The sequence below is a fragment of the Staurois parvus genome, unplaced genomic scaffold (assembly GCF_062004578.1).
Source record: "Staurois parvus isolate SC_StPar_1 unplaced genomic scaffold, SC_StPar_1.0 ptg000299l, whole genome shotgun sequence".
In the NCBI taxonomy this organism is placed as follows: Eukaryota; Metazoa; Chordata; class Amphibia; order Anura; family Ranidae; genus Staurois; species Staurois parvus.
Genome location: NW_028318095.1, coordinates 18,374,864 through 18,391,916, shown reverse-complemented (window position 1 = coordinate 18,391,916; position 17,053 = coordinate 18,374,864). Strand labels below are relative to the sequence as shown.

The following is a 17,053-nucleotide window of genomic DNA, read 5'->3' as shown; positions in this document are numbered from 1 at the left end:
TTTTGATGCATTTTTGCCATGTTTTTGATGTGTTTTCCATTCATTTCAGTGGGGAGGTGTGTTTGTGGTGCACCAAAAATGCAGCAAGCAAGACTTTAAAAAACACAACGGAACAGCAACTGGCCAGTGTGAAGAGTTCCATAGGATTTACTGTCTATGTGTTTTTCTTCTGCTTTTTTAAATGCAAAAATGAAAGAAAAATGGATCAGCGTGAAAGCAGGACTGCATACCGGGGCTTTATTTTGTTGTCTGGAGTTCAGTTTTAGAGTGGTTGTAAAGGTAAAAGGTTTTTTTTACCTTATTGCATTCTCTGTATTAAGGTAAAGACCCTTTCAATGTCAGCTCCCCCCCCCCAAATACTTTACCTGATCTCAATACATCATTTTGCATATCTGTTGCAGTGCTGCTCCTCTCTTCCCTCTCTCAAAGGAGGCTTGGCAGCAGTGGGAGCCACTGGCTCCTGCAGCTGTAAATAAAATCCTGTGAGCAGAGGAAGGGGATAAAGCTGAGCAGCACCGTGTGTCTATAGATTCACACAATGTGGCTCGAGATCGAGCCTGCATGAGTACCCCCATCGCAAGCAGCTGGCTATGGGGGCACTCGGAGAAGAGCAGGAGCTATGACTGCCGATGAGAGGACAAAAACAATTGCACAGAGCAGGTAAGTATAACATGTTTGGTTGTTTTTGGAGAAAAATGTACCTTTACTATCACTATACGTTCTTAGCAAGACTAATTAAGACAACACTAAATCATTTATAGACAGCAGATCTATTTGGCAATAACAGCAATATAACATATGTAAATGAAAACCTATGTGTCTGAGCAGTATTTATTTGCCTAAACAAGCAGGCAAATGGGAATCAATGCCAAGGAAAGCATGTTCTTTTTTTCATCATTATTAATTAGATGTCACAGCTTTGCAAATATTTCTGCCCATGTTGTGCAATCGGAACATATGCTGTTCTTTTGCTAATGTGATATTCCCGGAAAAATATAGCTTTACAGTATTAATTAAATAGAAGCATATGTTATATAAAACCAGATATTGATATTTTTAAAGCAGAACCCGATTCAGGATAAAATGTATGCAATTACGTTCACTCTGCACTTTGTTTCTCTAGTTGTGAGCTAAAAAAATGCATATAATGAATTATACAAATTATGTTGAAGGATTCTGCAACACAATGCAATCTGTCTAATCGCTCTATGAGCAAAAATCTTTAATTGCTGCCCAATACTTAATGGAAAATGCTGCCAAAAACAAAAGACACAAAGAAAATAGATTTTCACTTTACATAGTCATAATTGAATGCTGTGTCATACCGAGTGTACTTAAAGTGGTTATAAAGGGTGAAGGTTTTTTACCTTCATGAATTCTATAAAAAACCTGTGTGCAGCACCTCCACCAGCCCCCTCAATACTTAGCTGAGACTCATTGCGATCCAGTGATGTGAATGACAGACTCGGCTGTCCCGGGTCTCTGCCTCCTCATTGGCTCCCGCTGCTGTCAATCACAGCCAGTCAGCCGATGAGGACAGATGGGAGCGGGGCCAAGTCACAGCTCCATGTAAGAATGGACACACTTTCATGCATTCTAGCCCCCTGAATACTTACCAGAGCCCCATCGAGATCCAGTGATGTGAATGACAGCCTCAGCTGTTTCGGGTCTCTGCCTCCTTATTGGCTGAGACAGCAAGAGGGAGCCACTGGAATCACAGCCTGCTAGCCAATGAGGAGAGAGAGAGGGTGGGGCCAAACCGTGGCTCCATCTGTGAATGGACACACGGAGCAGTGGGTGCCCCCATAGCAAGCTGCTTGCTGTGGGGGCACCTGACAGACAGGAGGAGCCAGGAGAGCTTGCAGGGGACCCGAGAAGAGGAGGATCCAGGTTGCTCTGTACAAAAAAACTCCACACACCAGGTAAGTATGACGTTATTTAAAAAAAAAAAAAACCTTTAGAATACTTTAAAAGGTTATCTTTTCATGAAGTAGAACTATGGTCTCCCATGAAAAAATAAGTGCTGCAGCACTTTAGTATAAGTGCATTTGCACTAATAGTTACCTCTTAGGAAGTTTTTGGTTTAATTTATGAGACTTGTGCAACACATAGAGGTTGATTTACTAAAGGCAAATAGTCCGTGCACTGCAAGTGCAGTTGCTCTAGATCTAGATAGAGGGGAACATGCAAGGAGAATAAAAAAAAACAGCAACTTTGCTTGCACATGATTGATGATAGAAATCAGCAGAGATTCTCTCAATTTCAAAGCTTCTTCTAAGATCTACAGTAACTGCACTTGAAGTACACAGATTATCTGCCTTTATGTTAAGAGGTGTGTAAAAATGAAATACAGTAAATAAAATAAAATGAGTATGGGTCACTAAGGCAGTCTCATTGGACATGGGAATGGATACTGATTGGGCTTAGCCAATGAACTCAAGGAAAGTCAGGCCCCAGTAAGTATGTGAAACTTATACAATGATACCAAACTATGGTTCGGAGTAAAAGAGTCAAAATATTAATTTATTAGAATATTTTGCAGGCGTACTTCCCCAGCATTTAGTTTTACTTAAAGTGATTGTAAAGTCTTACAATTAATTTTTTTTAAAATAACAAGCAGATTTATACTTACCTGCCCAGTACAATGAAATTGCACAGAGCGGCCCCAAACCTCGTCCTCTTGGGTCCCACACCAGCGCTCTTGGCTCCACCTCTTCTTGGTGTACCACCATAGGAAGCTGCTTCCTATCATGGCACACATGCGTGCTCGATCCCAAGCCCCGCTGCTTGTGTCCATTGATACAGACAGCGAGGCTCGGCCCCCCTCCTGCTCCCTCATCACAAGATTTCACTGACAGTAGAGGAAACCAATGGCTCCTGCTCTCAGCAAAGCTGTGGAAGAGGGGAGAAGAGGGGGAAGATACTGCAGATGTGCAAAGCTCTAGATCGAGTGAGGGCTCAGGTAGGCATAATGGGGGGGAGGGGGGGCAATACTTTAACGTAAACATTTTTTTACCTTAATGCAAGCAACCAATTTATTTTTCTGCGCATGGTACTTTAGCTGGTCAGTGATCCCCTGAAGTATGATAAGCTGTATGATGCCTGTGAACTGACTGATTTTGCACTCTGCAGCCTTTAGAAGAGTGTGTAAGTTCAGACAGGCCAGCAAGTGTCAGATGTCAGGTCAATTTGGACTCTCTAATTACCTCTGCAAAGGCAAATACCATATTTCTTTCTTTACAGCTTTCCAATAAGACAGGTTTTCTTTATGGATGGACTTCTGTGGGCAAATTTCTGTATTGGTTTGATGAAACAGCAACCAAAACATCATTACAGCATGAAGAAAAGTTAGAATGTGTCAGGTTATCTCGCGTTCGCTGTCAAGTTCAAACGCTGTATGGACCCGACAGCGGGGGGCTTTACACACACTCCTGCTGGCTGCAGCTACCGGGATTGTGTGTAAATCTGACAAGCAGACTCCTGCCTGTCAGGTGGAAGCATACACCCCCGTGACAGTGCACCCGAACCCCACCACAGTGCGCCCGCCATGTATCCCGGGCTCCACTTGCCCATCTGTAGGCCCGGGACTGACATAGTGGGTGTCCACTGCAAGCATACCTGGGAAGAAATGTAATGCAATGTGATCTGCATTGTATTACATTCAGTGGAGCGCAGGGGAGACATCCAGGGTATTTTAGACCCTGGATGTCTCATTAAAGAGAACCTGACACCAAAACAATCATCACATATGGGACTTTTTGTCTCCTAGGTGATTAAAAAAAAATTTAAGTAATGAAAAATTTTTTAATTGTAAAAAATTAAAGTTACACCCAAACACATAAAATCCCTGCCCCAAAATTTTTTAGGCGCTCCAACTGCACATATGAATGTAATCGCACACGTTGGGGCATCTGCGCTTGAAAACACTGATTGAAACACACGTTACATGCTGGAGTGGGATCAATATTTTCAGCACCAGACCTCCTCCGTAATACTAAAATGATGACCTATAGGGGCTTTTAAAGCATCGCCTATGGAAAATATAGGGTACTAAAGTTTGTCCCCATTTCATGTTTGACATTTTGGATATTTATTTTACCAAAAAACTGGGTAATCTATTGCATTTGTGCGCCCTAAGGGTTAAAGGGTTAAACTGGATAATATTAGTAGAAGACAGCAAATCAGTTTGTGCCAATCTCAGTCTATCATATCTTTAAAGCAGAACTCTGGTTAAAATTTTGATTTTCCCATGCAGTGGGGATGTGCCCACACAGCATGGGTTAAGTGCTCGTGTTGTCTAGAGACTCAGGGTAAAGCTATATTTACCCTGTCCTCTGATCCTCTGGAAAACGGCACTCCCCCATGTCCAGCGGTGGACTGTTCCTGCTGTCCTCACGTCCTTAGCTAGGCTATGGGTGTGATGAGGTCAGGAACAGCCCATTCACAAGGCCACTAGCATGTGGGGACCGGTCTTGCGCTCGGAGGATCAGTGGATTAGGTAAGTATATCTATACTTTCTGAGCCCCTAGACAAAAATGAGAATTTAACCCATGCAGTGCGGGCACAGCCAAACTGCATTTGAAAATAAAAATTTTTCCTGGATATCTCCTTTAAAAAACAGAACACCAGGCATGATCTTTATTGCATACGTACACTGGTGCAGCTTGGACCAATATGCATATCTCATACATGAGGGACCACTGTGAAGCAGGAGATTGGGCTGGAAGTCTATTTTACTACAGTGCACTATTAATTTAATTTACGAAAATATTTTCATCTTACTTTTTGTCAGCTGAATGTTTTCATTGATGAAAAGTAAATGAAATAAAAATTCAGTTTCAATTCAGATAACTAAAATAAGACTAAAACCAAAATGGCATTTTAATCAAAAGACTATGACTAAAACTAAATTGAAATTTGAGGTCACGTTAACAGTGGTCAAAAAGCAATAATATTCTTGTTTACGAACTTGGTTTTATTTTTAAAGATGTTACTTGACACTTGCTTTCATTATTAACAGAGAACTGTTAAAGCTTTTATATTCAGGTAATATGTGTAATGGCATTACAGCCAAAAGAGTTTACAGTTTTTGTTGTTTTCTTCATATTTTAAAGTTACACTTCTGTTTGTCTATGATACTGGAGACAAAAATGTACCAGAGATTTTAGTCGACTAAAATACGACTAAAACTAAAACAATTCAGGGGACTAATATACGACTAAAACTAAAATTATATTTTAGTCAAAAGACTATGATTAAGCCCTGGTTCACACTGGTGCGACTTCAGGTGCAACATGCGATTTACAAATCGCACCTGAAGTTGTATCGAATGTATTTCTATGGGACTGTCTTAAAAGATAAGTTCACTTTTCGTAACATGTTACATTACACTCATATTCAGGGTGTAACATGTTACGATCTGACCGACCCCCACACCCCCTGATGCCTGCTGTGACAGCTAGGGAGGGTTCTCCACCCCCACCCCCCTCGCTAGCTGTCACAAAAACGCCCATCCACGTCATTCATTTACAGCATTCTGTGAATGAGAAAACTACAATTCCCGGCAGCCTTTGCGGCTGTCAGGTTATAAATTTCAATGTACTACCACGGAGCTCCACAGTACCATGGTAGTCCATTGAGCCTTCCTGTCAGTAGTATCTGCTTGCTCATATAGAATGCATGAGCAACAGATATACTGACGGGTCAGGGGAAGAACTGCATGGCACCAGCGATCTACTGATCACTGGTGTAATGCTTTAGAGGCTCCATAAACAAAAAATAATAAATGCACATTTTTTTACCTACAAAAAGATGTGCATTTATTATTTTTTGTTAAAAGGTGAACTTATCCTTTAATCAATTTAATATGAAGTAGTGCGATTTAAAAAATAGTTAATGCACTACTTTTTTCTGATTTCATTGCGACTTGCATTGACTAAATTAAGTTTGCAAGCCGCAGTGAAATCGGAGGTACAAAGCAAGTGAATTAGTGCGATTTCAATATCGCATTCAGTGTGAACCAGGAGTAAATCTAAATTGAAATTTGACATAAAAAATAACTCTGCTACAGTGTTCATCGTGATCTGCAGTTTCCTGTGCCGATCGGCTGTCCCTGTGTGTGCAGATCAATGTACCAGTCCCTACATACCTGTCAAACAAGTCTGTGCAGGTGAGCATGTACAGCCAATGTGTACCTATTCACTTAATATGGGCTGCATGCACCACGATCGTCAGTAATGAAAAAAAAAGCAAACAAGCAGCTTGACACACTGCATGGGGCTAAGCAACTGAGTGAATAAACTCTGAAAGGGGATTAACTTACCTGTGTGACATCATTAAAATTGGCATGTCCCAAGCAACCGTTGCTCCCACTGCCAAAAGTCATAATTATGCCTCTGTCTGGAGAAAACCAAAAACAATGTAATGAAAACATATGTTAAAAGTGTATGTATAGCCAAAACATTTTATTTTAGCTTTAGATATAGTAAGGAAGGATTAGAATCAGCTGTCAGTGTTCCCACTGGTAAGATTCATATTCTTTCATCATAGTGACCACTGACAGCGAGACAGAAAGTGATGGGAAATCAAAACTTTTATTGTCACCACAACAAAGGGTGAAGGTAAACCATTCAAGGGGGACACCTGTTCCAATTACAACTATCTAGAAGGAGAACTCCCATTACTTGGCAGAGATTTCCTTTCACTTTCTGATGGAATAACTGTAATATCTGTGGAGCATACTGTAATATTTTGGATGCAACTGTAGTATTTGTGGAGCATACTGTAATATCTGGGGTGGAGCAACACTAATGTTTGTGGTGCAGCAACTGTAATATTTGTGGTGGAACTGTAATATTAAGGGTGGAGCAACGACAATATTGGTGGAGCACACTGTAATATTTGTGGTGGAACAACTGTAATATTTGTGAAGCATACTGTGCTATTTGGCGTGGAGCAACTCTAATGTTTGTGGTGGAGCAACTGTTTTATTTGTGGAGCATACTATAACATTTGGAGTGGATCAGCTGTAATATTTGTGATGTATACTGTAATATTTGGGATGGAGCCATTGTAATATTTGTGCTTCATACTGTAATATTTGGGGTGGAGTAACTGGTAGGGGTTGCATTGTGGAGGGGGTGGTTGAAGGATAGTGGGTGGAAGGGAGGACAGCAAAATGTATGTTTGCCTGTATAGACAAAAATCCTTGCACCGGCCCTGCTCCCTGGTTCACATGTAGCAGTGCTCTGTTACATGCATCACGGAGCAGTTCTCTTCATTTATTTATGCTAAGTTCTTTCCATCTGTATACAAGTAAGTGCATATCTAATTTGTTTTAAATAAAGAAGATTAGCAGTGAGCACTATGATATTTTTCCTTATTGAGCTTGGTGAAATCCAGCTCCTCTGGGATCATGGCAATCAAGTGCTTTCTAGAGGTGCATTGATGTCCAATTGACTGCATTACCCTTGAGAGTCTTCATGGGGAAATCCATGTAAGAATACCTGTCTGACTCCAGTTCTTTCCATATACAAATTTGACCTCTTTAGTGGGAGATTTGGTGGACATTGCAAACACATTACTTCATGAAGTTTTCATTGATTGTGGATCCATCACTGTTAAGCACAGACGTTTTGTTAATGTTCACTATATTAGGACTGCAGTATCGGGATTCACCAATATTATCAGCATTACTACTAGAGTGTTATATTGTTTTATGTTTTATCATTATTGGTTTGCATGTAAACATTTTTATATGTCAGATTAGCGCAGCACTTTATACATAGTTTGACAAAAGACTAGTGGTACTGGGTCTAAGGATGAACATTAATAAGCATTTAGATGGATGGAAGCCAGTTTAACAACTAGCAGGTGGAGGGTGGGGGTGAGGCCCTTGTTACTAAAGTATGAAGTATAGTTGTTTTAAGTCATACATCAATTGGGGGATCATTTGTTTGCAATCTGGTTTGAGACCATTGGGTGTATTAAAAACATCATAGTATAGATTGCTGAGTATCTATGGGCAAGGTTTGAATGAAATATTCTCAGACATCAAACAACTTTTCCTATGTAGGGAGCGCTCCACCCATTTCATGCAGACAACATAAGATAATTTGTCCATAAATAAATAATGGGGGGTTCTAGATAGATCCAGCATTGTACAGTAGCATAGCGGATTATAGAGTTCCAAAATCATTTAATCTTGGGGCAGGCCCAGAGCACGGAACAGGTCCACCTTAAGATAGCCACGTTTCAGGCAGCAAGGAGAGGAGCTTAGGCCCATGAAGTGGGAGCGATGTGGAGATATACAGCGCTCAGCATAAATGAGTATACCCCTTTTGAAAAGTAAGATTTTAATCAATATCTCAATGAACACAAAATTTTGACAAAACTGATTTTATAGAACATTTGTTTAGCTCATTACATAAAACTAATGTTAATAATATAACTTAGATTACAAAATCTTCAGTTTTACTCAAATTAGTTGATTCAAAAACTACTCCAACTAGTATTCTGTATGACCTCCATGATTTGTAAGGACAGCACTAAGTCTTCTAGGCATGGAATTAACAAGTTGGCGACATATAGCAACATCTATCTTTTTCCATTCTTCAAGAACAACCTCTTTTAGAGCCTGGATGCTGGATGGAGAGTGATGCTCAACTTGTCTCTTCAGAATTACTCATAGGTGTTCGATTGGATTCAGATCAGGAGACATACTTGGCCACTGACTCACTTTCACCCTGTTCTTCAGAAATGCAACAGTGGCCTTTAGATGTGTGATTTGGATCATTATCATTTTGGAAAAGTGCACGGCGACCAAAGTCAAGGAGTGATGGCAGCATCTTCTCTTTCAATATAGAGCAGTACATCTGTGAATTCATGATACCATCAATAAAATGCAGCTCCCCGACACCAGCAGCACTTATGCAGCCCTACAGAAGGACACTGTCACCACCATGTTTCACTGAAGGCACCATGCATTTTTCTTTTTACTCCTCACCTTTGTGACGCCATTTGAAGACATCAGTTCCAAAAACTTCTATCTTGGTCTCATCACTCCAGAGTATAGACTCCCAGTAGTCTTTTTCTTTTTCAACATGGACCCTGGCAAATTCTAGGTGAGCTTTTTTCTGCATGGGCTTTAGGAGAGGCTTCATTTGTAGATGACATGCATGCCATTCCTCTGCAATGTACGCCATATTGTGTCACAGTAAACAATCTCCCCAGTTTGGCTTTCTACTTCTTTAGCTAACTTCAGTGAACTTGCATAGCAATTTTCTTCAACCCTTCTCATCAGAAGACGCTTCTGTTGAGGTGTTAATTTCCGTGGATGTCTTGGATGTCTCTGTGAGATGGTTGCAGTTCCATTTTTGTTAAATTTTTTTATCACTTTTGCTACAGTATTCTGACTAATAAGTAAAGCTTTGCTGATCTTCTTATAGTCTTCACCTATCTTGAGTAAAGAAATAATTTTCTTTCTCTGGCCTTGTGACATTTCTCTTCCATGTGGTGCCATTGCTGACAGCATGAAATGGGAAGGCGTTTTCTTTATTAAGAAATGCCTTTTATAGTCAACTATCTGCTGGATACCTGTTTAATGAATACGGTAATTAGACTTACCTGTAGTTGAACTCTTGTTAATTAGGATTTTGTTGTCTACAATTTAGTTTGCTCATAAGACATTCATTGGGGTGTATTCATTTTGCAACATGGCCTTGAATTAATTTTTTAGGAAAAATAATTTTTTGTGTGTGAAAATTAACAAATCTTGTTTGCGATTAATATCTTGCATTTGTGGGAGTATTTTGTAGTATACTGTCCCATAGGAAATGTTGATTCTGAAAGAAAAGTAAAGGATTTCTGCCAAATCTGTTGGGGTGTACTCATTTATGCTGAGCACTGTATAAGAGTGATGGAAAAGCCGAATCATCATCTTGCAGTATATTGTGACTTTGACCATGCCCCAGATAAACATAATAATTTTGAATCTTGGAAAAATTCTTGGTTCATTTAATAAGGCCAGACTTAGTAAAGGTATAATCCATTGGCTACTGGAAAAAATTTAGAGTAGATATCACTTTTTTTATTTGGATTATGAAATGGTAAAAGTGTGTCCAATTGATTGTAAATAAAATTACATATTAATAAAATAAAAATAATAAACAATTTCAAAGAACCACTGCTAACCACAAATACAGTACATACAAATACAACTGCATGCGTAGGTCCCACACGTGTACTGTATGTAAACAGTAATTGTGTAACACATGCCGGAGTGACAGCAACAATTCTAGGGTCATAATTTATGGTTAACTCTAAACCAATAACCTATACAGACTTTTAGACCTCATGCACACTAAGCTCTTCTGAATGCCTTTCTCCTAACAGGAGAAAAACAGTGTTAAAACTGTGTCTAAAGCTGCATTTTTCAAATGCATTCAGGTGCATTTAGATGCATTCAGGTGCATTAAGAATTTGGGTGTTCATTCATTTAATTGGCCAGAATATTTTATTCTGGCCACTGAAGTGAATAAATGCTCAAGCGCTAAGCGACCCTTGCCTTTAGGTGTGTGTACTTTAGGTGAAGGCAATTTTGGTGTGTTCAGATTTCTGCTCCTAAAAGCCCCTGCCTCTAAATGACTGTGCATGGGCACATAGGCTAACATAAAGGGGCGTTAAGGGGCAGAAAAAAATTACCTGAAAAATGGGCATTTGATAAACAGCTGAGCAAGTGTTATGCAACATAAAAAATTGCAATGGCCACTATTTCATTGTCCACAGCCTCTGTTTTCAGAAAATATATAATGTTTGCGGCTTCTAATTCGTTCGCTAGCAAAAATGCTGGAATGATTTTAAAATGTGCCCCAGAATTTCCCATTTTCAAAAAAACTGTGCCGGACTGTCTATACCTGTGAGGCAAGCAGTAAAGAGATCTCCACATGACACATGTTTGATGGTGACACCAGATTGACCTTCCAGAAATCGTGAGATAAACTGAGGCTGAGCATGTTCTACAGCACCAGGAAGTGAAGGTGCACCAGCTCCTACAGGAGGCGCCTAGAAAATAAAAAATACATTATATATCTTTTTTGTATCCAAGTAACACAACAAATATAAATATCTGAATGTTAAATATCTCATTTCCAAAAAGCACAGCGGAGGAGCAGGCAGCCTAAATTTCTGTGAATGTGTCCAATATGAAGTGGCCAATGCTCTGTGACAGAGCAAAGTTCGGAGAAATAGGAAGCAGGAGAGGTGAGTATTAGGCCTCTTCTATTGCAGGTTGTTACATATTTTTTAAAAAGTGCCAGAGTGACTGTAAACTATGCTTATGTTAAATATGTTTTCATATAATTTTTCTTAGAGATGTCCAGAGACTTTCACCGGTAGCTTGACATATATGTACAATCCAATTGCTCTATGTCCCTACCAAAACCTGACCAAATTGAATGTTTATATCTATAAAAAATTGGGAGATGAAGAGCAGATGCTGCAAATCAGGGCATGTATTGACATCTTAAAGTGTATGCCCAACAAAAACTTTTTTTCTAGCTTTGGATGGAGAGCGTAAAGGCTAGAACTCCTGTTAAGTCTGGTATACACTACTCCTTTTTTTTTTTTCATTTCAACCCAGTGGGATGACCCCCCCAGAACACTTCGGTCAGCGCTAAATTTGGAGCATGTTACATCCAAATTTAGGGTATAACGTGTAACATATTTCCGCACCTCACCTCATCCCTAATTCAAAGTTTGTTATTAGTAGGATCACCAGGTGAAAATAAAGGGGGAAAAAGAAAACCAATGCAGTCACAATATTTAAAGAGGAACTTTGCTTTCTCAATCATCATTGACTATTTTTAATCTTTATCCTGCTAGCATTGGATAGGAACATTATAATATGCAGTATTTACTTGTTTTAAAGGATAAGTACATCTTTGGGAACATGTTATATGTTCCACCTGTTTTTAGAGTGGAACATGTAACATGTTCCCATAGCTGCAGCCGCCCCTCCCTCTGACAGATAGTACGGGGAGAAGTTTCCCCTCGCTTCCTGTTTTAATCTCAACTACAGCAACACAAAAATAACGATTCTTATATTAGTGTGGGGAAAGCTGGATCCTCCAACACAGCGGTTCTCAACCTGGGGGTCGCGACCCCTTTGGGGGTCGAACGACGCTTCCACAGGGGTCGCCTAAGACCATCGGAAAACACATATTTCCGATGGTCTTAGGAACCGAGACACCGCTCCTCGCCGCCGCCGCCGCCGTCTCCAGGTGTGGGCGGGATGACATGCCGCCCCTGTCATCTGGACACACCTCGAGATCAATCCTCGCCTGTGATTGGCCGCCGGCACTGTAGCTCAGGAGAGGCACACAGGCGGCCAATCACTGGCAAGGAGGTGGAGCTTGGAGAGGAGGAGCCGAGCGGCACCGCGAAGATCGAGCGAGTGAAGAGGAGGAGAGCGGCCGGAGAAGGAAGACAGCTGACAGGTAAGTGTCGGTACCATGGGAGAGGAAGGGAGCGAGCGAGCCCAGGCTGGAGCAGGGGTCTGCAAGGTAAGTATCATTGGTGTCAGTGGGAATAGTGCCCCATCATTGGTGTCACTAATACCAATAATGGGGCACTATTCCTCCCACTGACACCAACGATGGGACACTATTCCTCCCACTGACACCAATGATGGGGCACTATTCCTCCCACTGACACCAACGATGGGGCACTATTCCTCCCCCAAATGACACCAACGATGGGGCACTATTCCTCCCCCACTGACACCAAGGATGGGGCACGATTCCTCCCCCCACTGACACCAACGATGGGGCACAATTCCTCCCCCCACTGACACCAAGGATGGGGCACAATTCCTCCCCCCACTGACACCAAGGATGGGGCAGTATTCCTCCCCCCACTGACACCAAGGATGGGGCACTATTCCTCCCCCCACTGACACCAAGGATGGGGCACTATTCCTCCCCCCACTGACACCAAGGATGGGGCACTATTCCTCCCCCCACTGACACCAAGGATGGGGCACTATTCCTCCCCCCACTGACACCAAGGATGGGGCACTATTCCTCCCCCCACTGACACCAAGGATGGGGCACTATTCCTCCCCCCACTGACACCAAGGATGGGGCACTATTCCTCCCCCCACTGACACCAAGGATGGGGCACTATTCCTCCCCCCACTGATACCAATGATGGGGCACTATTCCCCCCACTGACACCTATGATGGGGCACTATTCCTCCCCCCACTGACACCAATGATGGGGCACTATTCCTCCTCCCACTGACACCTATGATGGGGCACTATTCCTCCCACTGATACCAATGATGGGGCACTATTCCTCCCATTGATACCGATGATGGGACACTATTCCTCCTCCCACTGACACCTATGATGGGGCACTATTCCTCCCACCGACACCAATGATGGGGCACTATTCCTCCCACTGATACCAATGATGGAGCACTATTCCTCCCACTGATACCAATGATGGGGCACTATTCCTCCCACTGACACCAATGATGGGGCACTATTCCTCCCACTGACACCAATGATGGGGCACTATTCCTCCCACTGATACCAATGATGGAGCACTATTCCTCCCACTGACACCAATGATGGGACACTATTCCTCCCACCGACACCAATGATGGGGCACTATTCCTCCCACCGACACCAATGATGGGGCACTATTCCTCCCACCGACACCAATGATGAGGCACTATTCCTCCTACTGACACCAATGATGAGGCACTATTCCTCCCACTGATACCAATGATGGGGCACTATTCCTCCCACTAATACCAATGATGGGGCACTATTCCTCCCACTGATACCAATGATGGGACACTATTCCTCCCACTGATACCAATGATGGGGCACTATTCCTCCCACTGACACCAATGATGGGGCACTATTCCTCCCACTGACACCAATGATGGGGCACTATTCCTCCCACTGATACCAATGATGGAGCACTATTCCTCCCACTGACACCAATGATGGGACACTATTCCTCCCACCGACACCAATGATGGGGCACTATTCCTCCCACCGACACCAATGATGGGGCACTATTCCTCCCACTGATACCAATGATGGGGCACTATTCCTCCCATTGATGCCGATGATGGGACACTATTCCTCCTCCCACCGACACCAATGATGGGGCACTATTCCTCCCACTGATACCAATGATGGAGCACTATTCCTTCCACTGACACCAATGATGAGGCACTATTCCTCCTACTGACACCAATGATGAGGCACTATTCCTCCCACTGATACCAATGATGGGGCACTATTCCTCCCACTGATACCAATGATGGGACACTATTCCTCCCACTGATACCAATGATGGGACACTATTCCTCCCACTGATACCAATGATGGGGCACTATTCCTCCCACTGATACCAATGATGGGGCACTATTCCTCCCACTGACACCAATGATGGGGCACTATTCCTCCCACTGACACCAATGATGGGGCACTATTCCTCCCACTGATACCAATGATGGAGCACTATTCCTCCCACTGACACCAATGATGGGACACTATTCCTCCCACTGACACCAATGATGGGGCACTATTCCTCCCACTGATACCGATGATGGGACACTATTCCTCCCACTGACACCAATGATGGGGCACTATTCCTCCCACTGACACCAATGATGGGGCTCTATTCCTCCCACTGACACCAATGATGGGGCACTATTCCTCCCACTGACACCAATGATGGGGCACTATTCCTCCCACTGATACCAATGACGAGGCACTATTCCTCCCACTGACACCAATGACGGGGCACTATTCCTCCCACTGACACCAATGACGGGGCACTATTCCTCCCACTGACACAAATGACGGGGCACTATTCCTCCCACTGACACCAATGACGGGGCACTATTCCTCCCACTGACACCAATGACGGGGCACTATTCCTCCCACTGACACCAATGACGGGGCACTATTCCTCCCACTGATACCAATGATGGGGCACTATTCCTCCCACTGACACCAATGACGTGGCACTATTCCTCCCACTGACACCAATGATGGGGCACTATTCCTCCCACTGATACGAATGACGAGGCACTATTCCTCCCACTGACACCAATGACGGGGCACTATTCCTCCCACTGACACCAATGACGGGGCACTATTCCTCCCACTGACACAAATGACGGGGCACTATTCCTCCCACTGACACCAATGACGGGGCACTATTCCTCCCACTGACACCAATGACGGGGCACTATTCCTCCCACTGACACCAATGACGGGGCACTATTCCTCCCACTGATACCAATGATGGGGCACTATTCCTCCCACTGACACCAATGACGTGGCACTATTCCTCCTACTGCAAAATTACAGTTATGAAGTAGCAACGAAAATAATTTTATGGTTGGGGGTCACCACAACATGAGGAACTGTATTAAGGGGTCGCGGCGTTAGAAAGGTTGAGAACCACTGCTCCAACAGCTTTTTATTGCTCTCTATGTGCTCTCTGAAATTTCCCCTCTTTTTCTGTTTCAAAGCAACAATGTATCCAGAATACAAAGTAAGGGAAAACTCCCCAACAGGACCAGAGACAGCAAAGATAAAAGAAAACCATTCCCCCACTTTATAAAAAGGTAATAAACTGTTGTCTGAAGTTACACATTCACATTACCATTAGTAGATGGAACTATATTTTGCATCACCTCTCTAAATGTCAAAGCCACAAGCATGGCAGGGCTTGCAGAAGTGCATTAGGGTCCTCCATTTCTTTTGATTTAGCAATAGGGCAGGCCTCAGATCATAACAGCGGCACAGTAGCTTAGTGGTTAGTACTTCTACATTACAGCATGATGGTTCATTGGTTTGAATCCCAACCACAACTCTACCTGCACAAAGTTTGTTTGTTTTCCATTAGCTTGCATGGGTTTCCTCCCACACTCTAAAGTATTGCTGGTAGATTAATTTGCTCCAGTCCACATTAGCCCTAATATGTGTTTGTATACATGAGAGGTAAGCTCCTTGGGGGACTGATGTGAGTGTACAATACATATACGTAAAGCACTTTGCAAAAGTTAAGAAGCTGCTCTTAAAAATAATAGGGCTGCATAGCCATCATAATTGGCTACCTTGGCAATCCTTTCCCTTCCCATTTCCCTGTTATAGTACTTAATCAACTAGGGATAATGTACTACATTTGCATCCCAGGCCACATAAATCTAGCCCACTACTGTGAAAAGGATTTGTACAATTTCTTAAATTACTCTTTATGATGGGCTTGCACATGCTTGAGATACTTAAGAATTGCATATTTCTCTTGTTGAATGCCTAGTACTAGAAACCTGGGTCAGAGTTTTCTGATGCTCACCTCCCACATGATGAGCCTTCCAGACTTGGTGACTCCAGCTTTTTGTGTCCTCCCAGCTGATACCTGGACTACCTCTGTATTCAGCATGGGCAGTCGGAGAGGGGAGGTGATCCCACTTCCCCATGTGTACACTGAGGACAGTGGGGGAGGAATGCCTGTTTTCGCAGAATACCCAACACGGCTACCTGATTGTAACAAATCAACATAAATATGACAGTTAACTGAAGCTCTCAATATAACATTCCATAAAAACATGCTGTGTCTAAACCTTGGTGATAATACTAGGAAATAAAGGAATGTGTTAAAGAAAACTCCCTCTGGCTTGCTAATAGGCACCTGTCATGTTAAATGAATGGACAGCAACTCTAGAGAAGTATTTCATTAGTGCAAAGATGAGATGTTTATGCTAGTGACAAATGATATTCATATATCTCCTCAGGAAACAGTACATAATTCTTCAGATTTTCATTAGAAGATTTACAACACGGGATCAAGCATTAGCCGGTAACTCACTAAATTATGTACAGCTGTAGTGCTGTATTCCAACAGAAGGAAGGAGGCTGAGGAGAGCAAATGACTACATCATCTACTGTTCATCGTAAACTAATTTACAGGAATAGGATGCTGCACTAATGGCATGAATTATCAAGTGCATTACGCTACAATT

The 17,053-nt window shown here is 42.5% G+C and overlaps 1 protein-coding gene across 1 annotated transcript in view; it reads right to left on the bottom strand.

Annotated features, from left to right (window-relative positions):
• The window catches only part of NEK8 (NIMA related kinase 8), a 108,551-nt gene that overhangs the window by 41,668 nt on the left and 49,830 nt on the right, over window positions 1-17,053 (bottom strand). The window contains exons 7-9 of the mRNA XM_089682987.1: window positions 16,387-16,571; window positions 10,914-11,061; window positions 6,323-6,399 (exon numbers count right to left, since the gene is read on the bottom strand). Coding sequence (XP_089539113.1) covers window positions 6,323-6,399; window positions 10,914-11,061; window positions 16,387-16,571 — 410 coding nt within the window. The remainder of the gene's footprint in view (window positions 1-6,322; window positions 6,400-10,913; window positions 11,062-16,386; window positions 16,572-17,053) is intronic.